The following is a 27,784-nucleotide window of genomic DNA, read 5'->3' on the forward strand; positions in this document are numbered from 1 at the left end:
AAAGCCGTTTCTATGTAAATAACAAAAAAGTGAAAAAAAAAATTATCCAAGTTACTGAATCGATTTAAAAAAATCAAAAACTTTTCGAAAGATATTGGTTGGGAATGATACTGATTAGTTTTAGGTAAAAATCTACTGAGCCGTTTTGTTGAAATTAATTGTTGAAAAAAAAAAATTGGACGATTTTTATGAACCTTTTTTGGCAAAGGTTTTATAAAACATACTAAAACGTTACGGCCCTACGACAAATAGTTTAATGTTAAAAATTCACCAAAGTTTGAGAAAATATTATAGTCAAAATTTGTGCTAAAAGTGGCTTGAGTCAAACATTATCAATTCATTAAAATTTAAAATAATAAGCTACAATTTTAAGGCATACAAGCACTTGTGTCTGTGCAATATCATTGATATAGTTACAATTAATTAAAATGTGTTTGAAAAAATTCTATTTGAAAGCGCAATATTTAGATTTAATTGAAAGCGTTAACTTCATTTTTGAAAAAAACAGTTGAACATCTAAATTTTAATTTCGGTTGATTAAGTCAATTCTTACACATTTCGGAAAGTTTGTGCAAATTGCCTTAATGCTAAATGCCACTTTCAACTAGTTTTTTAATTAAATTAAATAGTGCTATCTACGATATCATCTTTTGCAACAAACAAAGGTAGTAGATGCCACTTATAAATATCATGCGTACCTTTGCTTATACAAAATCTGATTTCTTATTAAATATTCTCAAACTGTCTATTATTTTGTCGACATTTTTAGAAGCAGTGGCGTCGGTAAAACATGAAAGAAGAATTGCACGTCGAGAGAGACAGAGTGATACGTCTGGAGTATTGTCGACTTGTTCTAGAATTGGAAAATGCATTGGAAATGCAATCAGACGAATTATTACGACAATTGCAGAGACGAGAAAATCGAGTTCGATTGTTTTTGATTTTCTATTTATCTTTATAAGGGAGACTGATATAACATACCTTGATAATAAACTCCAATCATTTTTCCAGAGATTTTCTCTGTGAAAGAAATTACCTGATACAATATCACGAGCAAATAAATAATATTTTTTTCGGTTAAGAACTACTTTTAATTACTCGTAGTTCAAAAGACATTTTGTTTGTTCTAATCACTCCTTACAATAGTTTTTTTTTAGAAAACTCGAAACCGGTTAAAGCCGTTTTTTAGAAAAATTACTTTGCGGAAACTGATTTCCAAAAAACCTTTTATTCTTGGCATACTTTTTAACATATGATGAAATTGAGTTGGAAAACTAGGGCACAAACCTATTATTTCCATTCTATTTAGGCTTTGAATTGACGACTTGGCAAACTTCCAAGGCAAGCAAACAACATTACAGGAGAAAACCCAGAATTTTCTTTATACCACACCATAACGTTGTTTTTAGCTAATAAACACAAACAAGATTTGTACCAGATATTTTTTCTATTGGAAAGTTGCACAATAATTTTAATAATAAAAATGCAATACTGGTTTCTGTTAATTTACATTTTTCATCAAAATTAAATGTTTTTCTTTTGTTGTAAAGATAGTAATTAGTTGTAATTAATAAAAAAAATATATTAAAAAAACCTAATCAAAAATATAAAATATTGTTTGCAATATGCCTTTATTAATATTATTAGTTATATCTTTGTCTATAATTTCAAAATCCATTTTCTTTTTTATGATTTAGTTAAAAGAAAATAAATTTGAATATAGTTTGGAAATCAATGTACCATCTACTACCACCTACTACCACCTACCGCCCAACTACTACCCCTACACCTACAAAACTTTTCCAGTTCGTGAATAATGCAAAATGGAACATTTTCAACAATGTTTTAAAAGTCTAATGCATGAAAAGTGTCTGGCTGCAACTGCAACTGCAACTACTATAGTACGTGTATCATTGGTGGCCAAACGAAGAAATAAAGAGGTCGAAAATAAAAAATAATAGAGATTTAATGTAGTGTTAAATTCAATAATTTAATACAAATTTTCGATGATACAAGTTTAAAAACTTTATCTTATATATAAAAATGGATCGCAAAATGTGTTGGCAAGCGCATAACTCAACAACGCCTGGACCAATTTGGCCATTTTTTTTTTAAATGTTTGTTGAAGTCCAAGGATGGTTCTTACGGCGAGGAAGATTGCCGGGAAAGCCCTAAAAACAGCCCTTTTCTTTTTCTCATTCAAACGTTTTCTAACTAAAACGTATAATCAATTAGAGTTTTATAAAGTAATTTAATATAAAGTTCATATTAAATTACGAGCACTCACTGTATACTCCTCCTTGATGATTATTTAGATTTTGATAAATCTTTCTGAAGTTTGTTAAGGAAATTTTCTAGGATGTATGTGATTATAAAGTACTGGGATGCATGTGCAATATAGTAGAAATAAATGGAAAATACATGTCATCGTTTGCATTCGCATATATAATTTCTTTGCATCTTTTACTAATCTTTTCACAATATTTTTATAATTCGTAAATATTTCACTTTGTAACAACAAATGGGAAAGTAAAGATGAATACATACAATTCGGCCCTCACGATATCGATTAGGAGAAGTCTAAGATGCAATTTGATTCTTGAATAATAAAAAATTAAATTAATTTAATCCAACATAAAGTACCAGTGTTATATTTTGGTTATGGTTATGTTATACCGTTTAAAAGACTTCAATTTCCAATATTGTGTGGGAATTGCTACGCATCATTTTATTTAAAGCAGTTCTACATTTAACATCGCTCATATTAATGTATATGCATTTTGGTGTGAGGAGTAATTTAAAAAACAATAATTATTATTTTTAGGTAAACGGTAAATATCAGTATATTATATTAAAAAATTGTAAACATGGGTACAGGACAACGTCTGTCGGGTCATCTAATATATAATATATATAGAACATCGATGTAATTTAGTTTTTGAGAGAACGAAGCGCCCGATTAAAAAAATTCAAAAACATTTTGCTTGTATTGACAAATTAAATTTTTGGAAAGGCAAGTTCAGCGTTATCGGAGATCCAATGAAATAGGTAAAAAATGTGAAATTTTATAGAGATTTTAGTAATAAGTACTAATTTAGTTTACATTTCTGTAAGTTCCGTACCAATGAATTTATGATTGTTACAGTTTTAAAATTACATTAACGTTATCTACTTCAAATTTATTTTAATCTATATGTATAAATCTATATGTATAAATGTTTATCAGATAGACTGCGACACGGTGCTTACGCGATTAGATATTTTGTTTCTAAAACAGTTACGCAGCACCATTGCTTTGAAATCAGTTTAAAAAATTTTATTTAAAAGTTTAAATTCAAAATATTCAAAATATTCGAAGTATATAAAAAAATTCAAAAAATTCAATTTTTCACAAAGTTTTTAAAAAAATTAAAATTTGGTAAAAATAATAATTTTTGGTACGGGAAGTTCCAGCAATTTGCCTTAAAGCATGATGCCACGTACTACTAGTTCTTTCTCCTAGCAAAATGCCACTTACATCAACCCGACATATATTATTATCACCGTCCACCGGTGCTCTTCCCCAACTAAACAGAGACGACAGAGCGTCTGGCGGCGTCTGGCATCGTCGGTCCTGTTCTAGGAAAATGCATCGGATGCATTTCGTGGAAGGGAGACAGGCAGGCCAGGCCGGCAGTCTGCCTGCCCAGACACAGCCAGACACAGGCAGAGGCGACGGCGATGATGCGCGTTCCCGCTCTAATTGCCGCTGTCGGCCGCTCTAGTCGCGAAGAGCTAGCCGAGCTGCGCTCTCTGGCACGATGCAAAATAACAAACATGATGCGGCAGCGGCGGCGGAATGGAAATGGGACCGGTGAGACGATTTCACATTTGATAAAAAAGATTGAGGGAATTTTTATAAGAGTAAAATATATTATAGAAAAACAGCAAAAAATAGTGGTGTATCGCGCACTAAAGCAAATTGCTGAAACTTTCCGTACCGTAATTTCAAATTCTTAGAACTTCCAAATCTTTTTTTGAAAATTTCGAAAAAAAATTGATTATTTTGTGATTTTTAAGATTTTTTTGAAAATTTTGAAACCCATTCAAATCTTTTTTCCTTCTGTTTCAAAAATGCCGTGGACCTTTGTTTGAACCATTAGTTAACTTTAAACATATATGCCAAAAGGCAAAACGCCACTTGCATCCACAAAAATTATATAAAATAGTATATAATCATACATTCTAAATAAGAAATACCAAATGTTTCTCTTTAAAATTACAATTTTCTCAGCATCTATAAAGCATATTGAAAACAATTTAGCTTGTCTTTCAGAAATAATGAATACGAGGTCTGTTCAAAAAGTACCCGGAATTTTCGTTTTTTCAAAAAAATATTTATTTATTCGTCTACATTAATGTGGTCCCCTTCAAAGTAGTCCCCCCCAGATATAATACACTTATGCCAGCGTTTTTTCCAATTTTCGAAGCACCCTTGATATTCACTTTTTGATATGTCCTTGAGCACTCTCGGCGATTTTCTTCAATCGAGGAAAACCGCCGTCCTTTCATGGGTCTCTTCAACTTTGGGAATAGGAAAAAGTCACACGGAGCCATATCTGGTGAATTTTTGCACTTTGCAACACTTTATTTCATTTTTTACGCAAAATTTAATACAAATTCTTTGACTTTTCAATTCTTCCATTGTAAAAATCGCCGAGCTCAGAAAAACACGTCGAACCTTAGCGACTACCACAGACAAAGTAAACAGTGAATATAGCTGAAAATTTCATCATACTTTAGGGGCATGTATACCAACACAATAAAAAAAAAATTTTGACAATCAGACACTCCAGACCCGCGAAATTTAATTATTAGTAATTCCGGGTACTTTTTGAACACACCTCGTATAACAAGTATTTCCATAGAGGCGAGTTTTATGTAAAATAGCTAGAGGTACCAACGAAGTGCCGTGTGTGTTGCAATATGCACAAGTTTTCGACGGCAAAATCGAAATGATTGTGACATACAGTAACCTAAACCCAAAAAAATGTAACCAAATATTGTGCCTTCTATTCCAAATCCTTTCCAATTTTTTTTGTTAAAAGTTTTGAAAAGTTAGTTTGAATTTCCTTTAACATTTTTGTAAATTTAAAAACATTGGATAAGTTTGTATAAAACTGACTTTTTTGAAAGTTCTGAAATTTTTATTTGCTCCGACAAACTCGCATTAAAGTGGTAGCGACCGCACTAAGTATCTGTTTCAGAGACGAATTATCGAAGCGCGATAACGCTGAGTCGCAGACTAATAGTTAAACATTATAAATCTTAATGCGAAACCCAGAGAAAAAGCTACTGATACATGACATTAGCAAATTAAGGCAAATTGCTGGAACTTCCCGTACCGTAATTAAACATGCAAGGAATAAAAATACTAAATAATCAATAAAACTTACTGAACTATCATTAATAGCAAATGTTTTAAAGATTTTCAAATAGAATATGTGAAATACTGTACATTTCATCATTAATATTTTATAGATCTAATATAAGTAAACTTCTAAGAAACTTAAACATATATAAAAAAACCGATCAGAATGGGTCCTACTTTACTTATTTTTTTATATAAACATTTTCAAACTGAACTGCAACGATAAAATTAATTTATTTATTTAAACTATATAAGAAAACTATGGAACTATTAAAAACATTGTATATTTTTGAACATTTTAATAAAATCCGATATTAATTTTTTATATTTCTTTCAATAAAACCCCCTTTTAAATTTGAAATTTTGTATTTTTCTGAAAATGCAAAAAAATTTGATAAGTTAAAAAAATAAAAAATTGGATTTTCCCAAACCAGTATTTCCCAAAAACTAAATATTTTTTCACACTGTCAAGCAATATGTTTTTTGAATCATTGTAATCGGATGCTCCGTTTCCTCAAAAACTGTACTTTTAAACACTTTTTGCTCTATATTTCCCAAAGGTCTGGACATGCCTTTGCCAAAAACTAATCAGAACATGTCTATATATTTTGAATTGATATATTCTGAGAATGAAAAAACTATCAAATAAAATATGCAAAATTCATTATTTTAATACTAATTTTTAAACACAACTTCAACACTATTGTGTATATTTTTATGTAAAATGCAGATTGTTTGGGATAATATTTTTTCCATTTACATGTTCTAAAGTTAACGCATTTCGTTCAATATTTTGGAATTTCAATAATTTCTTAAATTTATACTTTTTGATTAAAATAGAAGTTCATTTTATAATTATACTAATTTCTTTAAAATTACAAAAGAATCAATTTTAAGTAAATAAACTTGCATAAAAAAATGATTTTTCTCAAGTTATCGATTTTTCAATTTTAACAATTTTTAAAATTTAACTTTTTGAGTAAAATACAAGTCTTTAGTAAAACATTAGGGATATTTTTAAAATGATGGAAACTTGACTGAAACTTAACTTGATTGAAAGCTTGAAATGATAATAATTTTTCATTAAAATGTGAAAATATTTTGAAAAAAAAATTCACTCAAATTTCGAAGTTTTTACTTCTAAAGTGCATTTTTCCAAGTATAATTACGTATCACAAAGCTTATGTTTTTTTTCTACTATGGTGTGACAACGTCCCTATGTTGATTGCATTTCATTCAGTTCAGTCAAGTGCATACAGGCGACGAGGACAAATAGTGTCTGGACTATATCGATCTCGTTCGCTCCCCGAAGGCGATTTCGATTGTAATGAGACAGACGGACGGACAGACGGACAGACGGACGAACGAGGAAAATTACTAGTTCCGTTAAAAACGATTTTGCATTTGCAATTTGCGTTCGATTGTGTCCTCTCTCCGACACTGGCTCTGACTCTGATGACAATGGACTGGTTGGATGGATGGATGGATGGATGGATGGCAATAGTCTGCACTTTGCAGTCTGGACGATGTTGCCATTTTTAGTGGCAACTTCGGAAATATGTAATGGGATTTGAGAGGCCAATGGTCACTTATCGAAAAGATTAGATTCAGGAGGTAAAATGGTTACAAGTGAAACGTCATTTTTTTATTTTTGATGACTAAGTTTTTGTTTTTCAGAAGGCAACTCATCTATCGACCTATATAAATCTGATATATTTTTAGTTTAAATTAGATTACTAAAACTAATGATAAATTTTTAATTTGTTTCCCTAATTTTTGAATACAAATATTTCTTGTATATTTTATTTCCTGGTTACATTACATCAGTCTACTACTGAAATGGGTCGTTCGTTTCAAGTTTATCGAGTACTTATTGTTGGAAATAATAAAAGTGCGTTTTTAAGTTTTTGTTGTTAATTTCCTTAAAACAATTCCGTTGTCGGGGTCGACTAAGTTGTTTTCCTTGTTAAATGCACCGAACGGTAATAATGCATTAGGCAAGAACGGGATGGAACATTCTAGTTGTATGCAACGACGATGTCTGGGTCGGCTGTCTCTTTCGCTCGCACCAGTGAAAGAAAACTTTAGTTGAAATCAATTTTTTGATAAAAATTTAGTTTTTGTGAAAAACGTTATTTTCTCTATAATCAACGATTGGTCGTACCCGTTGGTAGATCAATGTCACGGCAGGCTATGTTGCGTAGCGTGTTTCACATAAAATGGTACTAAAAACGGTCAAAATGCTATGTGGTAGCTGTGCAGTGTCACTAAGTGAGAGAGGGGTCAAAAAAACTTCAGAAATAGATCACGTGATTAATGGACAGCCCCACAGCAAATACATAGCATTTTGATAGATTTTTGTACCAGTTTATATAAAAACTGCTACCTTGCCATAAAATATTGGTCCATTCTACGGCAGAATCGCATGCGATCGTAATCGTAAACTAGCTGTAAGTGGAATTCTGTCTTATGGCAATTCGGGCATCGTGCCTTAAGGCAAATTGCTAGAACTTCGAGTAATTAAAAATAATCAATAATAATAATCAATAAAAGTTGATCAATGAATTGAAACTTTTAATAAAATTTCGAACCATATTAAATTATTCTATCTTAAATCATTTATTTCGAAATATTTTGGAAATTCTGAACTTTTTTTCAAAGCAATCGTACTGATTTAACTACATAAAGACGAAATATCAAAGCGCGTAACGCGTAAACATTGGTACAGAACCCATAGAAATGTAAACAAAATTTATACTTATTGTTAAAATCTCTATAAAATATTTGATAATTTGATGTGCATATGTCTAATGTTCATTTTTGACCGCCAAATGGCTCATTTTTTTACTTTTTCCTCCGTATCTCCAAAGTCATTGGACCTGCCTTTCAAAACAGTTCTTCAGTTAGTCAATACAAATAAAATGTTTTTTGAATTATTCAAATCGGACGCTCCGTTCTTTTAAAAACTGAGTTACCGTTTTCGGCACTTTTTGCCTCGTATCTTCAGAACGGCTAGACCTGCCTTTGCCAAAAACTAATCAGCACGTCTCTTTATCAATACAAATCAAATGTTTTTTGAATTATTCAAATCGGCTGATTCGTGTTCCCGAAATCGTCGACGAAAATTTGTATCCGAACATACATCCATTTTTTCTAAGGTATGCCAAAATGTTCAGAAGTTTTGAAACGTAAAGATCTATAAAAATTTTCATTTTCGATTTTTTTGCTATTACTATAACTTGCCCTACGGGAAGTTAAAAATATGTAAAATTGCTTACACTTTTAAAGACCTACCCTGCACTTCTTATCATTATTACTAGTACTGTTTTTTCTTACAAAAAATTTTCTTGTCTGTAAAGAATGGGAAATTTTCATTATTCGTTACAAAGCACAATGCCTTATATCAATAGTAAATATTTTTATTTTCCCAAATATTTGATTTTCGATGTCCACCACTGCTCTAGGTGTTTACAAAAGTGCATCCTCCAGACTTATCAACTGATACGTGCAAAAGACAGAGACGACCGAAACTCATCGTCAGACAGACGCTCGTCGTACATTGTTCTTGTCGTCGATTTTCTTCCTTCCTATTCGTCCTTTTTCGCAAAAACAATGTAATAACAAGGACGAAGGAACAAAAGGACGTCGCGATTCGATGATTCGACGATTCGACCGTCCATTCGACACTCATTCGACCTGCAAAACTGCAGTCCAGACGAAGACCAAGCAAAACCAACCAGACTGCCAGACGAAATGCATTTTGTATTGAAATCGGAATAAAAAACATGCATTCCGCATACGCAATTATGAAGCCTACGCTAAACAATAAAAATTCCGCGATTGAATTGAAGAAGACACAGGGGAGTTGAAAGATTTATACAAAAATCAATTAAATAATATAACTTGAATATTTACTAACACGATTTTGTCAAAATATGATCCTACAGTCATTTTTTTCTGAACGAGTAGTTCATTTGTACTTTTTCGACAAACAATTACCGTCGTCCATAAATGTACATATATTATTGGTGTATCCTTTTCAGTGTTCTGCAGTTATTTTTTTGCTCAGACGGGCTGTCTGCAGCTGCACAACTGCATACAACTATGAATGCACGCATCATGCATCATGCATCATGCATCCTGCATCGCAAATCAGACATCAACACGAAGGCACATCAGCAGCATCACCGTACATTTGTAAACGACACATATTATTATTTGCTACATATCATTTTAAATAGTGTCTGTCCCATACTGCACAGAGTCGAATTCAGGTAGTAATGGACTCTTGTGGTGAATTGACAGAATTGACCTTAAAAAGTTCATGGTAGATAAAATGAAAAGTAAGATGTTACAATTAGCTCAAAGATTTTGTTGCAACTAACCCCAGTTGTGATTTTTGAATTAGTCGATAATAATAACGCAAACCGAAACTTTGTGATAGTCAATTTAATAAATAAATTTATCTAGATACATAAGTTTGCGATTTATACGACTTCAAAGTATGAAAAAATAACTAGTGGTGTATGGATGGCATCGTGCCTTAAGGCAAATTGCTGGAACTTCCCGTACCGTAATTAATTATTCGAGAAATTTTAAACGTTTTCAAATATATTATTACAAATATTGTAACTTTCATTATTTTTGCTATCTTGTTATATCTGAGCAAATCAAATTTAAATCATAAACCATAAATCAATTTATCTCCAGAACATTAACAATCGTCATTTCATTTCGAATTCAATTTCAAAAAAAAAAAAAATAGTTCCCTAATTTACACAAAATTGAAAAAGTGCGTACAGTCACAGTCTAAACGCATTTGCAAATAATTCTGTGCGACATTTTCACTTATACTGTGCTTAGCTTGGCGGCATTTTCACATTTTTTAATAGTTTTCACAAAATTGGAAAAGTGCTCAGTACATAAACAGTCTAAACGCACTCGGGTAAACATTTGTACCAGAGTGGCGCTTAGACTGTTTTTAGCCTGGGTAATTTTTTAAAATTTTAATCCAAAAAAAAAATACAAAAATATTTTTTGAAAAAAAAAATTAGAAACAATTTTTTTCCCAAAGGCAATTATTTTGTTGAAACAAGCAGAAAGTTCTTTGAATCATCTAAATCGGACGCTTAGTTCTCTCAAAAACTGCCATTTTTTTAACAATTAGCTCTGTATCTCCAAAACCGCTGGGCCTGCCTTTGCCAAAAACTAATCAGCACGTCTCCTTATCAATAGGGATCGAATGTTTTTTAAACCATTCAAATCGGTTGATCCGTGCGCCCGAAAACGTGGGCAAACAAAAAGCACACACACACACGTGCATTTTTCCGAGGTATGCCAAAATGTTCAGAAACATTCAAAACGTCGAGAAATGCAAAAATTTTCATTTTCGATTTTCAGCCCATTACTATAAATAACCTACGGGAAGTTAAAAAATTAACGCAAAAAAAAGTTGACTATTTGACAATTGAGAGGCATCCAGGGGGTCTAGGACGTTCGGGCAAACTGTAAAACATAATAAAACACATCTGTACTGTATTTCAAATTAATTTCAATATTTTTCTATGTTGAGAAACTTTAATTTCGCCCGGCAGACGTGTTTTCCCTCTGATCCTCACCACCGCCACCATACGAGTACGAGAGTCGTCTGAGCGCGCGGAGATTTAATTTTTTAATCTTTAAACATTACTACTGGGGATTTCATTTTTTATTATATTTATTTTCTCTTTTCAAATTGAACATGCGGCAGATACTCATATAAAGTTATGGAGACTACGTGCATAAAAATAAAAGTCAAGTCGGATAAGATAATAATAATTTGAATAGTATCAGAAAGGGAGTCAGAAGGGAGAAATCTTTGAAGCATAAAGTATGTTTTTATTTTTTTTTCAAGCCATCTAAGAAATAGACAATGTCAAATTTATTAATCATCTATATCGGAGGAAATCATGGGCTTGATTAGGTTTCAGCAAGATACAAAAATTGACAGACATTTTATTTTCAACTTGGTTCTGATATCCGAAATTTGAATAAAAATCGTTTATAAGGATAGTCATAAATTAGATGAATGCTATAGCATCCACGTCAAGTATAATAACCTTCATAATAATAATTATTAGTAAAATAATATTCATAATATAAGGTTGTCAAATATCTCCCTTCCGCCTTTTTGTATTATAAACCAAGAGCAAAAAAGCGGAAGGGAGATATTTGACAACCTAATATTTTTACAGCAGTTTCTAGCGTCACAAGGAACCTACCCTATAATTTTCAGCACCTCGAATTTTCCGCAAAAAATCGATATAATAACCACAAAAACCTAAGATCATATAAAATTAACTATTACAATCAATTTAAATTTTGAATGCTATAGCATCCACGTTAATATATAATCTAACAAAAATCTTTTACCATATTCTTCAGTTTTACAACCTTCGCCCGTCGTTCGAACATTTTTTCCAATGTTATTCTTTGGCTTTGGAGTTTGAACGATAAAGATGACTTTTTTCGACTTTCTTTTCTTCTTTTTAAAATCGTGCATGTTCTTTCAAATTCAAAAAACGACATATTTTTTTAGTTCAGTCTTTTGGAAGGACTGTCTGCTATGTGTGCACTCATACACACCTAAATGCATACACGCGATTTTAGGGGAAAACAGGATAAAAGACTTTTTTAAATTGAAGGTCTTTTAGATGAACGGAAGATTTTTTACAAAATCATGTGTAAAACTTATTGTGAAGTTTTTGCACTTTTTTTGTATGAAATTTGGAAAAACTATTTAGATAAAGTTGTTTGTGTCGCACAGCATAGATAAGATCCTTCTCAAATTCTCTTTTTGCATAAAATTTCTTCAAAATGTAGTACAAGAGTTAAAAAAGTTTATATTGTGTTTTAAAGTGTTAATGTGTTCTGTAAGCATAGTTTTAAATTGCCTAACAATTTTTCAATTATTTTTTATGTATTTTCTTTAAGACAAAAGTATTTATTGCAATAATTGAGCATACATTTTCCATTTTTATTTTTTATACATAGTTGTCTAGCCGTGGGTACTTTATATATCATATATGATCTTAATAAAAATAAGGAATATTGATTGTGTATACAATATGTTTGTATGCATGTACTAAAAAAGGAAAAATGAACGTTCTTTTTATGTTGTTGTAATCGTTTCATTAAATTCTAGTTTAAAATTTGATAAAACAATAAACTCGATTAATTCCTTAGATATTAAACTTATTCCTGCTACAGACAATGAAGTAACAACAAATTAATAACAAAAACCAACAAACCCTGGTCGCTATTTTAAACATTACTCTTATCATCTGACAAAAAATTAGGGGCAGAAACATTGAGTTAATTTCAAAAATTGTAATCGACATCTCTCACTCTTTAAACCCTATTAATTCTACCTTCAATAAAATTACCTGACTTATTATAAATATAAATGTAAGTCTAAATCAAAATAAATAAAGAAATATAAAGATAATATAAAGAAATATAAAAATAATTCTCTCTGGTGTCATACGTCTACCATGCGTTGAAGATGTATATTTTCTTTGAAAAAAACTAATTTATAAATCAGGACTCCGACTTAGAACAACGACTAACACAATTTTTACTAAAACAAAGATCTCTTTTAACATCGAACGACTTAGAAATGTTCTATGAAATTAACTGCTCAGATTGCACTTTATATTGGACAAATGAGCCAAAATTTAATTAAACCGTTACAGCAAGACAAAAATAATTCAAAAAACCCCAGACAATTTAAAACTATGCTTACAGAGCACATTAATACTATAAAACACATTATATATTTTAATGCAAAAATTTATGTAGAAGAAGCATTTGCAAACGATCGTATTTAACCATTTATAAGATTGAATTATAAATATAAAGAATGAACTCAACATGATGTGTGACACATACATCCCTGATCTAGATTCACAAATTTCTTTTCCTTTTCGTTTTCGGCCTCAAGTAAAATTTTCTTTATCGTTTTCCCCGGTTTTCCCCTAGAATTCGATGACGTTTTATCACGAGTGAGCGAGATGGCGATGTCTGGATTGAGAGCAATTATCTCTGTCTGGCAGGATTGGGAGGTTGAGGTTACTTTTCGTAGTAATAGTAATAATATGTAGTATTATAAAATGTACTTTGTATATAGTACTTGCAGTACTGAGGTTTGTAATAATCAGTACAGGTATAACACTTTTTTTTTTAAAAGATTTTTTTCTTATTTCAATTATAAATTATCAAAACAAAAAACACCAGTAGAAATGATTTTTTTTTAAAAACAAGCAATTTGTAAAAATTTGAACAATCTTAATTGAACTTCAGTAAAAACGTCCCCAAACAGACGATAATTAACCAGTTATCGAATAGGTTAAAATTGAATAATGAAATTGGAAAGTGTGGTAAGAATGTGAAAAAAATAAAAAATCATACCTTAAAAAAATGAGTGTTAGAATTGGGCAACCCTTAATAAAACCCTTTTTTTTTATGAAAAATTGAGCTTTTTCAGAAACTCAAATCTCAATCGAATTCTAGTCTAAAACGTTCAGTGACCGAAATCGAGATGAAGAATTATGTAATTACTTGAAGAGACATTAATTATTGGATTTTTTCGGATATGTAAAAACAAACCCTTTTTAAGAATAACTATTAAATTTTTAACATAACTAACCCTCCCACTCAATAATGATCCGTTTTACCTAATTCGACCCTTATTGTACAAATAAGGGTCGATTTATAAAAATTTTATATTAATGTTGGATTTGGTACTAAACTTACAAGCTTAAAATTACAAACTTATTTTAATATAGATCTAATAACTTAAATTTTTTGCTTAATACATAAATGTTCTCTAGAAATAGAAAATAAGAATAGTGAAAATTTTCGGTCATTGTGTGTTTTTATATAAACGTTATAAAAAAAATACAGAAATAAAAATTGATCCAAAGAAATAAAAAAAAATCCCCAGGACAGTCTACTCTACAACTTGGTTTCAATGAAAATGCAAAAATCTGTCTGGGGATTTTTCACCTTCCTGCCACACATTCCAATTTTAATAAACAGTTTTTAACCTGTTTTATACCTGGTTAATTATCGTCTGTTTGGGAACGTTTTTACTGAAAATCGGTTCAGATTTTTCAAATTTAATGAAAAACCAATTTTTTCGAAAAAAAAATCATTTCTAATGGGATATATCTAACCGTTTCCCTAAGCAAAATGCCACTTTCAACTAGTTTTTTAATCAATCCATGTTATCCCAGCCTAACATAACTCACACACGGATATCTTTCTCTATACATATAGTCGTAGATAAGGCAAAACACACACACAGCAATGTATTGTAGAGTCGACGAAACGACCGACGACCGACAAACGACGACCAATGCAACTAGACTAGACCCGATATTACCAAAGTGTTTACAAAATAGTATTTATATTTATAAATTATACAAAATTAGAAGTTTCGTAACAATATACATGCATACATATTCTCATATCGCTGAAACGAAACATTGTCGTAAAATCAAGAACGAAACTAAAACTAGAACATACGAGAAATGATAATTGAACAAGTCATAAGGTAATTATTTTCTATAGCTAAATCTTGATTCTTATTAAGTATATTGTCTCTACATTTCATGGAAAGTTCATGGAACTTGCCTTAAGGTCAAATGCCACTTACGAATACTTGACATTTCAGAATATATTTTGGTTTTCAAAAAAATTCTAATTTAAATAGCTCACGATCACTATTTTCTACGCATGACGAGTATACACGCCAATACACAAAATTTTGCCATGACCAATATACATGTCAAGATACAAAATTTAGCCAGTTATCCATGACGATTATACACGTCAAAGCAGAAAATGTCGAGTATATTCGTCAATGACAGGCACTTATATGTTGATGAATATTTTTTATATAAATACTGTTCTTATATAAAATAATCTATAAGTCAAAGTCTATAAGTTAACAAAATATTACATAAATATATTTTTCAATAATTTTAAAAAGAAAAATAATATGCAGTATGTTGTACATATGTGTGTGTGCTTGGTTACAATTTTCGGTCGACGATATCGAGAACACACATTAACCGATTTGAATTATTCACAGAACATTCGATTCTTATTGATGGGGAAACAGGCTGATTAGTTTTTGGCGAAGACAGGCCAGCAGTTTTTAAAATACGAAGCAAAAAATGCACAAAATTGCAATTCAGTTACGGAGATCCAGATAAATTTACATTGGGCCTATAAACATCAAATTATCAGATATTTTATAGAGATTTTTAGAATAATAAGTACAAACTTCGTTTACATTTTTATGGGTTCCTTGCCAACCTATACCCGTTACATTGCTTTGAAAAAAAGTTCAGAATTTTCAATACATAATATTCAATTTTTTTTGAAGTAAAACTTCTTTAGGCGCGATATGGGTGTAAAAATTTCTTTAGGCTACACGGGTGTAAATCCGTACAAATGCAACGAAAATGCCAACGTGTAGTTGAACACTACGACGCCGTAAGCGCTGATGTCGCGAGTATCCACTCCCGTCATGTCATGCGTAAGTCGAGCGCTAAACCCTATATGAACTTGCATTAATTGAATCACGTTTTTTATGTTATGTCCTCATGGAATAAGACTTTTCTTAGAGAATAAATGTGTCATGGAATATAATAAATTTATACTGAATCTCGTTGAAGACAAAATAATATCTACTGCCACGGATATTTATGTAGGTTGCCATGCGACAGATCAACAATCATACATTCGTCAGCAGTTTCACAAAAATCGGTTATTGATACCGGGGCTTTGCCGTATGAAATAATTTTAGTTCTGAATAAATTTTACATAATAACAACTAATATTGATGTAAGTGATGGCTTAGCTAATGGTTGTGTGGGAAAATTAGTGTACATAGAACGTGGCGATAATGATGAACTTCTACGTTTATGGTTTGAATTTCCCGGTAAGATAGGTAACAAAATTAGGAAGAAAGCTTCACATCATATTCAAACTCTTAATATCAGTAGGACAGCTGTGCCGATGCTCAGGAGATCTTATTATTATTGATGTTATATGATTATTAAAAGATGATTTTTAAAATTCAAATATGATGTTTTTTTTATTTTTATCTTAATTGCCTACTCATACAATATTAAAAGTTTTACTTCAATCGCGTGTGATCCTTACGCGCACTCTTTTTTTTTGAGACAAACCAGGTTTTCAGCTAGTTTTATTTTCTGAAAAAAGCTTTTTATATAAATTTTGCCTTGGTTATTATTTTCACTAGATCTCATTACTACATTTAATGTTGAAGCGTACTGATTATTGATCGTATCGGGAAGTTAATTCAACCTGCCTTAAGGCACAATTGTACTTACAACTAGTTCATGAAAAAAATCACCACCAAAAAACTGAAATAGTAACTATAGGTGCCTCAAGGCAAATTGCTAAAACCTTCGGTAGCAAAAAAAAAATTTTTTTGTTTTGAAATTTTTGAAAATGTCTCCTTATCAATAGAAATCTAATGTTTTTCGAATCATTCAAATCGGTTAATGCCCAAAATCGTGGATGAAAACTTGTATCCAAACATACATACACACACACATTTATCCGTTTTTTCTAAGGTATGCCTTAAAAATGTTCAGAAACCTCTGAAACGTAAAGATATGAAAATTATCGTTTTCGATCGTTTTGCGATTACTATAACTTACCCTAATAAAAGTTTAAAAAAAGTATCCTTTTATAAAATGTTCAATTCCCAAAAACTTGTCCCATGCCAACCCTCCCTTACAACGCGTTCACCGTACAGCGCGCGTATGTTAGTAACCGTCTGCGTCTCTATATCTCAATGTATTAGTAGAGAGTCCTTCCACCGACCGACCGAGCCGTGTGTGTTATTTTCGGCGTCCGCGCGGCATTCAACATCAGTTCAGTTGTCTTTTGGATTCGGTCGGGCTATGATGTTACGTACGAGTACGTCTTGTGTCGGCTCCAACGTTCGAAATTCGAGATTCGAGAGCAACATTGTTGTAAGGGAAAATTAATTTGAAGAGACACGGTAATCAGTAGCAAATGTTGGCAGGACGACACTACGAAGGATAACAGATTTTTTTTAGTTCCAATTGAGACTTTGAAGCTAGTGAGGTAAAACGGTTTGTGTCAAGAGCCAATGTTGTGATCAGAAAGTGTAAATTGACAGAAGGACGAATGTGTACAGAAGTGTGCAGGTGAATCGGAGGTTAAAAAAGTGATTTTTGGAACTTCTAATCCTTGTCAATTGAGACTTTAATCTAGTTAGGTAAAACAGTTTGTGTCAAGAGCAAATTTTGTGATCAGAAAGTGAAAATTAGCAAAAGGACGAATGTGTACAGAAGTGTGCAGGTGGATCATTAGATAAAATATATATTTTTTTACTTCTAATCCTTGTCAATTCAGACCTTATGCTTGTGAAATACACCAGTTTGTGATAAATATCAAATGTTGTGATCCACAAGTGAAAATTGACAGAAGGGCGAATGTGTACAGAAGTGTACAGATGAATCAATTGACAAAAAAGTTGAAATAATTGTCACGATAAAGATTTTTCTTGTGAAGTACACTAGTTTGTGAGCAAGAGCAAATATTATGATCAGAGAGTGACAATTGGCAAAAATACGAATGTGTACAGAAGTGTGCAGGTGGATTAAAGGATAAAAGAAAGTTTTAATAATTATCACTTAGAACATTTGGTAGTGAAGTACACCAGTTTGTGATTATTACCCGAAAGTGTAAATTGGCAGAAGGTATACAGAAGTGTGCAGGTGGATCATTGAAAAAAAGATTATTTTTTTACTTCTAATCATTGTCAATTGAGACTTTTCCTAGTGAAGTACACTTTTGTTTGTGATCAAGAGCAAATGTTGTGATCTGAACGTAAAAATTGGCAAAAAGTTGAATGTATACAGAAGTGTGCAGGTGAATCATTGTATAAAATTTTTTTTACGTGTAATTATTGCCAATTAAGATATTTTGCCAGTGAAGTAAATCAGTTTGTGATAAAAAAACAAAGGACGTTTGATTGTATACAGAAGTGTGCAGATGAATCAAAGAATAAAAAAGTTTTTTTTTACTTCTAACCATTGTTAACTAATTGAGAATTAAAACAGTTTCGTGATCAAGAGCAAATGAACGTGAAAATTGGCAAAAGAACGAATGTATACAGAAGTGTGCAGGTGGATCATTGGATAAAAAAGGAAGTTTTTTTACCTCTAATCGTTGTCAATTGAACTTTTTGCTAGTGAAATCAGTAAATCAGTTTGTGATCAAGAAAATTGACAAAATAACGAATGTATACTGTAGTGTGCAGATGAATCAAGGCACAAGAGAAAGTTGGTATAATTGTCAATTAAAACTAATTTCCATGCTTTCATCCGAAAGTACGAATGTATACAGAAGTGTGCAGATGAAACAAAGGATAAACAAAGTTTTAATAATTATCAATTAGGACTTTTGTTAGTGAAGTGTATGTGAGATTAGACAATTAGACTTAAAAAATTTGTGGAAACCTAAAAAACAGTAGGAAAAATTGGGATTAAACAGATTATATTCGTAACACTGAGCTAAATTTTGTTACTGTTTGAAAATCATAAAACTGCACCTTAATTTACCTAAATCTAAAGTGGTTTTTAATTTTATTAAAATTTTCTTACCTAATTTATTTTAATTGCTCTTATTCTATTTACCTCAATATTTTTCTATTATTACTTCCAAGTGTCTGTGATTTTTTTAAAAAAAGTGTTAAATAAACGAGCAGTTCCACATTCCATTAGTGAGTTTGAGAAATATTTTTGATATCTAAATGAATTTGTTAGAAGTCTGTGATTTGTTTTTAGAAGATAGTTTCAAGATATCCTATCAAGATAGGACCAGCTGATTTATCTGGCGAAAAGGTAAAAGATAATTCAATTTATTAAATGATAAATTTAAACACTCTTTCTTGCTTAGCAAAAACAAGATGAAATTTACTAAAATTCTCTAAATTGTCTTGTATATTTTAATACAATAATTTTGAATATTTTGAACTCGCCCTTCTATATTTTGCCTAATGCAATACATGGATTAGGGACACTTTTATACATTTTTTGAAATAATTCAAAAAGTTTGTTTTGGGCACTCTTTTAAGTCTTGCTTAGCAAAAACTAGATAAAATTTACTAAAATTTTGTATAAATTGTTTTATACACTTTGATACCAAATTTTTAAATATTTTGAACTCGCTCTTCTATATTTTGCCAGAGCAATAAATGGATGCTGGACACTTTTTTGCATTTTTTGAAAAAACTCAAAAAATTTGTTTCGGGCACTTTTTTATATTTAGCTTAACAGAAACTAGATAAAATTTACTGAAATTCTGTATAAATTGTCTTATACACTTTGATGCAATAATTTTGAATAGTTTGATCTCGCCCTAACGAATCGAATGTTTTTGAATCATTCAAATCGGTTGACCCGTGCTTCCGAAACGGGTCACAACGAACAAACACTAACATTTTTACCGATGCAAAAATTTCTATTTTCAAAAAATGTATTTTTATTATATGTTGAAGTCTTATTTTAGTATATTTTCATTACATTATTTCAAAATTTGACAATCAAAATATTGACGATTTCATGTCACGGAGCAATTGTGCAAATGTTTGACATTAAAACGATATCTGATCTACAGTTCCGTGTGCCAAATATTATTATTTACCTCTCATAAAATATAAAAATTATAATTGACATGTTTACAATAATTCTAAAAAAAACATGACTAAAAAACCACAAAATTGTAATAAAATATTATTAAAACTTAGATGTCATAAAATAGGGTCTCTAGTATAAAACGCCTGATCGCACAGCAAATACATAGATCTTTAATAAGATAATTTAATAAGACGTTTCTACCAATTCATACGAAGATGGACCCTACCATAGTATTATTAGTAATTTTTCAGAATTTTTGGTAAAAAAAATTGCGTTACTAAATTCAACATTTCTTTTACAAGCAGAAAGTTTTTTGAACCAAGAATCTTGAAGAATTATAGTACGAAACCGTGACTAATAAAGATTCTTTATTTTAATTTTTTAGTTGGCTCAATTAGCCAATTTTTCCTTAATCTACTTATCAAAGATGATAATTATTTTTTTATAAATATTAAAGTATTTACACAACTTGATCACATTTTATTTAAAATGAGAAGGAACGCGATACTTAATGTAGAACCTGGGAGAAAATGCTTCTTTGGGAATTTCTTTGATAATAAAATGCATTCTTGTATATATATATATATATATACATACATGCATACATACATACATACATACATACATATATATATATATACATACTTATATATACATATATGCATACATTTTTTGATGTATTATGCGCAATATGATACTAATGCAATTCCGTCTGCAAAAAACGCTTCATGCAATTTATACATGTATATATATATATATATATATATATATATATATATATATATATATATACATATGAGTCTAGAAACATCTTAATTAACTTTAATATACGATATATCAAGACTTGCTGACTAATGTAAAATACTAGCTGTAAGTGGAATTCTGTCTTAAGGCAATTAAGGCATCGTGCCTCAAGGCAAATTGCTGGAACTTCCCGTACCAAAAATTATTATTTTTTTAAAAACGATTAACATTTTTGAAAAAAATTTACTTCGAAAAAATAAGATTTTTGACAAACAATTAGACAAAAAATTACTTTTTTTTGAAAAAGAAAATTTTTTTTTTTTTAATTTTTTTTTTTAATTTTTTTTTTTTTGAAAAAAAAATGTTTTCTTCATTTTGACATATTTTGAAAGATCTAAACTTTTTTTCAAAGCAATCGTACTGCTTTAACTGCATAAAGACGAAATATCAAACCGCGTAAGCGCCGCGTCGACGTCTAACGCGTAAACATTGGTACGGAACCCATAGGAATGTAAGCCAAAATTATACTTATTGTTAAAATCTCTATAAAATATCTCATAATTTGATGTGCATATGTCTAATGATCATTTTTGACCGCCAAATGGCATTTTTTTTTACTTTTTTTATTAGATCTCCGAGACCGCTGGACCTGCCTTTATAAAAATTTGATCGGTTCTTCACCTTATCAATACAAGTAAAATGTTTTTTGAATTATCAAAATCGGACGCTCCGTTCTCTTAAAAACTGAGTTACCGTTTTCGGCACTTTTTGCCCCGTATCTTTGGAACGGCTAGACCTGACTTCGCCAAAAACTAATCAGCACGTCTCCTTATCAATACGAATCGAATGTTTTTTGAATTATTCAAATCGGTTGATCCGTGTGCCCGAAATCGTCGACGAAAATTTGTATCCGCACATACATACACACACGTACATACATACATACATACATACATACATACATACATACATACATACATACATACATACATACATACACACACACACACACACATACATCCATTTTTTCTAAGGTATGCCAAAATATTCAGAAACCTCTGAAACGTAAAGATATATAAAAATTTTCATTTTCGATTTTTTTGCGATTACTATAACTTACCCTACGGGAAGTTAATAAATCAACTATTTCCAACAGGAGAAAAAGCGGAGACGTATATTTATTACTATATACCTTTGTAGAAGGTATCTTGTAACATTCCTTTATAAATATCGATAGTAAGAAATAATTTAATGACATTTATATAATACATAAATATAATAAATTAATTTGCTTGTGCAAAGTAATATTACTAAATTGAAAGTGTATTTTTATAAAGTAAGGGGTAGCAACCATTCCGTGTAAAGCTTAATGCCCTGAAGGTTGTCACCTTCATGGTAAATAAAATAAAACGAAAATACGTCCGAACAGAAAGAAATGTACTTTAATATACATAATAAGATCTGTATCATCTCTATTACTAATATCTATATTTTCTTAATCTTGTCTTAATATATTCATTAATCCAAACTAATATCAAAGTGAAATATTTAATCTCGAAACTGATATCAAATTGCTAGAAACTTTCTTCTGATCAGAACATTGGACATTATATTACAAGTCACCAAACTTTCATAATTCAGTATATAGTATGGTGTTTACTCCATAAACTTTAATTTTGCTCCAAGTCTAGAATCTCGATGAGCAAACTTAATTCTTGGCATCTTTACTCTCATCATTTCGAAAACTTTTGTAATAAGTCTTGACATTTTATCATGACTTGCTTGATTAAGCCGCAAATGGATAAAGTATAAAGTAATTGAGATATTTTGCTACGTAGAAATTTAATCTGAATCTTATATAAACTATTTATGGCATAGTGCCTTATAGTGAAAAATTGTATCCGCACATACATACATAGACACACAATTTTTTTCTGAGGTATGTCAAGAAACCAAAAAGAAGTATTCGACTTGCTTTGTTTTTTTTTGACATTTCTGCGTTTTCTAGCTTAGGTTTTCTATCTAAAACGCATAGCAACCATATGGCTTTTGACAGTTTTCAGTACCATTTTGTTTAAAAACTAATGTACAACCTTGGTATATTTTACGGCAAAATGGGTCCCTTAACTTCTTTTGTAAAATTGATTTCTTTACCTTTGCTTTGTTATTAACTACTTTATTATTGTTCACGCTTTGCTGGTGGTCCTTTTTACCCCAACCATACAAAAGCTATTTTAGAGGTTATATAAAACAAACCTTTGAATCTAACAAAAAAAACGATACATCAAATAACGTATGCGTAAAAATCATATTTAACTACCGTCAACTAAATAACAGTACTCAAAACAAGAAAAAACCAATAACGAATAAAATACTTTGGTTAAAACTTTGGCAATGTGTTCAAGGCGATACCTGGTCACACATCTTTTTCCCTACACTTTAAAATATTGTTAAATAAACTAAATTTTACTTATTATATTCAGGTATCGTTAACTAAGGCCAGATTTAAGGCGATATCTGGTCACACATCTTTTGCCCTATACTTTAAAATATAAAATGCCCTATACTTTAGAATAAAAATACCATAGATTACTTATTATATTCAGGTATCGTAAACTAAACAACAGTGCTCAAAACAAAATAAAATCTAACAACAAACCAAATACTTTCGTTAAAATTTTGACAAGGTGGCAGTTGATTAGGTGATAGCGACGTCGCTCGATTTAAGACGATGTCTAGTCACACATCTTTTGCCCTCTACTTTAAAATAGTAACGTTAAAAAAATCACTAGACTTAATTTGTTTTTGGGATATCAACAAAGATAGGGACCAGAACCAGATTTCTGCACTGATTGTGATGCATTTTGTGCAGTTTGTGCAGTGTGTGCAGAAGTGTGCAGCACACATCAACCACTCCTAAGTGGTCGTACGAGTGACCTTGACCTTGAGCCGTTTTGCTCGTGTGTCACTTACATGAAAACGCACACAGAAAACAGAAGCCGTGACGTCCCGGCGACTGCCGACGGTGCTAAGAAGATACCACGACGACCAGGATAGTGATACATACTCGTAAGTCGGGGTTTAAAGTTACAGAAAAATATTATTTTTCACCCGAGAAGAGATTATGTATATTGACATCGTAATTAAGGTTATGGAAATAGTGGTACGGTTGAAGACAACTTGCTGAAAAATTGTTGAAAAAGGAACAAAAATTGATCAGGGGGAGTCTGTTAGTCACGTGATCGATTTTAAAAGATTTTTGGAAGATGTAGAATAAAATTAGGAATAAAATGATATATAAATTGTTAAGTGTGTTCATATAATTTTCTTGATTTTTTCCAGTTTTTCTTTGAATTTTACGATTGCAACTTGCCTGTAGGCCACACCGTGCGGAATTCGAAGTTGCGATATATGGGAAAAGAACTAAAAATTTTGAGACCTTTCTAACGATGTTTAATACTTTATCTGGTTTCTTTACAGAAATATCGAATAATCCGACTTGTTACTGGAACCTAAACGTACTTTGCATTTCAACAAGTGAACATTCACACAGATTGCTCTCTACAAGTTAAACCGTAAGAGATACGGAAAAACTTTGTTCATACGAAAGATGCAGAATAAAATTACGAATAACATGATATATAAATCGTTACGTGTGTTCATATAATTTTCTCGAGATTTTCCAGTTTTTCTTAAAATTTTCAATTGCAACTTGCCTGTAGGCCACACCGTTATGAATTCGAAGTTGCTATATATGGGAAAAAACTAAGAATTTTGAGACCTTTTTAACGATGTATAATACTTCATATGTTTTCTTTATAAAAATATCAAATAGTGTGACTTTTTGCTTAAATCTAATCTAACTTACCTAACTAACCTAACCTAACCATACTTTGCCTTTGAACATTTGAATGATCACACAAATTCCATACTACAGACTAAACCGTAAAAGATAAGCAAACATATTATTTGAAGAAAAGATGCAGAATAAAATTACGAATAAAATGATATATAAATCGTTATATGTGTTCATATAATTTTCTCGAGATTTTCCAAATTTTTCATGATTTTTACGAATGCAACTCGCCTGTAGGCCACACCGTACAAAATACGAAGTTCAGAATTTTTTTTTAAATCAAGGTACAAAATAAATACTCTAACTACACCCTCAATGATATCTAACTACACCCTCCCCATCCCCTAAGTGACGTTTTGTGATTTTTTATGTCTAAAACTTTTTAAACCTCACATGATTAAGAGACGTCCCCTTACGAGGAAAAAATTGGTGTTTCAATTAAATATGGGATTCATTCAGTTTGGTAAATTTTTAAGATTTTTTAGACAAGAATTATTTAGAGTTGCCTACTGTGTTAGTAAATAAAATACGAAATTTCAGTTAATTAAAATATGATTAGTGAAGATATTTTCAACGACTTTCAGGAGTTAACCCTCGGTATAAAATAATTATGTTAAGTCACAGGTTTATTTTTTTTTGAATAATTGCATGAGAGGGTAGTCACGAACTATCAGCTATGTCTTATCAATAATATGTCTTATATGTCATATAATTTAATTGAGCGTTTTAAACAGTATTAACTTCTAAAACATAATCTCAAAATGGTACAAACATCAGCATATAATATGAAAATATATAAGAAAATATAAAAAAAAAAAAAATGATAACACTTGCGTCATAAAATAGATTTGTGTAAATTCATAATTGGATTCCGGATTTGTGATATAATTGGATGTAAATGATTAAGAAAAATCTAAAAGAAAACCAATAAACTGTTTTAAAAGTTTTTCTCTTAATGAGATTTACAAGTTAGTACAAATTTTATCAAAGCATTACAATCGACCGATTTAAATGGTTCTTATTGATAGGGAGATGTGCTGATTAGTTTTTGGCAAAGGCAGGTTCAGCCAGCCAGTTTTTCGTTTGTCCACAGTTTTTTTAAATTGAATTCATCTATATATTTTTGCCTATTGTCAGACTTTCAATTACACTCGTCATCATCAATTGTTTCGAAAAGTGTACACTTTGCAAAATTACGAACTGCTGGAACAATAATTGCGAAAAAATTCAAACCAAATGACCATGACTAATTGTTGTGACTAGTATTATATATATATGTCGTAATTGATGGTGTATTGTGTAACACCATCGTATTTATTGTATATCGCGTTACGCAACTCTGCGACATTTAATTATTTTTAATTGATGACAGAAATAATATAATTAGAACTGTTCAAAAATAATTCATGAAAAAAATATTATTTTAATGCAATATAATACAGAAAAGTTAAGTTTATTGTAGGTAAAGAACGTATGAAGAAATGTGTATGTGTGTGTGTGCGCGCCTGTGTATGTATGTGCGGATACAAATTCTCGTCGACGATTGAAAAACTTTCGATTATAAAATGAAGATACTTTAGTAACAAAGCAATATAGAAATCATTTTCACTCACGTACATGACTAAAACAAATTCGAACGTGTATGATTTTTATTTTTATAAATTTTCACCACTAGTAAGAACAACCATTCAGTTGCTTTAATAAAAACATATATCAAAAATATAAAAATAAAAGTAGAGAAATTTCCTTCTCTCTATTAAATTTCATATTTTTTCAATAAAATTCTCTGCTCGTGTGTTTATGCAAATATCGGTTATTTTTGCGCTCGTCGGTACATTTCGTTTGTTTATGTAAATTAGTTTGAAATTTTCTTGTTTTTATGTTCAGTCGGTAAGCTGAAAAAATATACACAAACGTCTGGAAAAATATCATCGAACGTTCTGAAATATAAAAGTGTTACTCACTTGAAAAAGCACAAACTGCCAGACTTACGAGCATTTGGTTTTATTATGCAAAAGTTATGGTAATTAAAAAAGAAGATTAAATAATGCGGATCAAACGATTTCAATGATTCAGAAAACATTCGATTCTTATTGATGGGAATACGTGCTGATTAGTTTTGGGCAAAGGCAGGTCCGGTCGTTTGGGAGGCACGGAGCAAAATGTGCCAAAAATGGCAAGTCAGTTTTTGAGAGAACGAAGCGTCCGATTTGAATGATTCACAAAACATTTCACTTGTCTTAACAAAATAAGGAGTTAATTTAATTTTTAGGAAGGCAGGACCATCGGTTTCAGAGATTCAAAAAAAATATATTGAAAACAAAATGATTTTGATAAAATTATGTCACAATTAAAATCGAGTAACCTAGACTGATTATTTTGATATTCTACAAAATTTTAACCATTATAAAGCAACCCAATGGTTGACGATTTTTTCTTCATGATAGGATTATTATATCTTTCCCTTTCAGATTATTATTACAATTTTTTCTACTAATGATGCTGTAATTTATTAACGTTTTATTTTATGCTTATTTAGCAACAAAATCAAAATTTTGCTGAAAGTTGATGATATATCGTTAATCTCTTATATCGACAATCAATAATATAATTTGCAGAATATTTGGTAAGTCAATATTGACAATTTGGTAATGTTTTCGAAAGTCATAAATTATAATTATCGAATGTTCATAGTAATTTTTTAACACGACCGCTTCGTTATTACCCCAATTTTAATTGTTTCCCCAGTCCACAGATGGCGCCACTAACTGTAGCACGTAAATTTACCTTTGCGTTTGATCCTAGATAAGATTTATATAAATATATAATATAGAAAAAATCTCCAAAATATATAATAAAAAATATTGAACGTTCAAAGTACGTAAAGTATCATAATAAAATGATTAGTTGATGAATTTGGGAACAGTGTACCCTCTGTAGAGTGCGCAAAACACTAAAACAAGGTTTAGTTCCCGTTAGTTATAAATCTATTTCCCAAAAATATTTTTACAACTTCATTTATCC

The 27,784-nt window shown here is 30.6% G+C and overlaps 1 protein-coding gene across 1 annotated transcript in view; it reads left to right on the plus strand.

Annotated features, from left to right (window-relative positions):
* Positions 1-790: 790 nt before the first annotated feature.
* Positions 791-27,784, plus strand: part of LOC113386498 (putative uncharacterized protein DDB_G0277255) — a 106,824-nt gene continuing 79,830 nt past the window's right edge. The window contains exon 1 of the mRNA XM_026624278.1: positions 791-925. Coding sequence (XP_026480063.1) covers positions 791-925 — 135 coding nt within the window. The remainder of the gene's footprint in view (positions 926-27,784) is intronic.

The sequence above is a fragment of the Ctenocephalides felis genome, unplaced genomic scaffold (assembly GCF_003426905.1).
Source record: "Ctenocephalides felis isolate EL2017-DRISC unplaced genomic scaffold, ASM342690v1 CF-g0.4_SCAFFOLD_03571, whole genome shotgun sequence".
Taxonomy (NCBI): domain Eukaryota; kingdom Metazoa; phylum Arthropoda; class Insecta; order Siphonaptera; family Pulicidae; genus Ctenocephalides; species Ctenocephalides felis.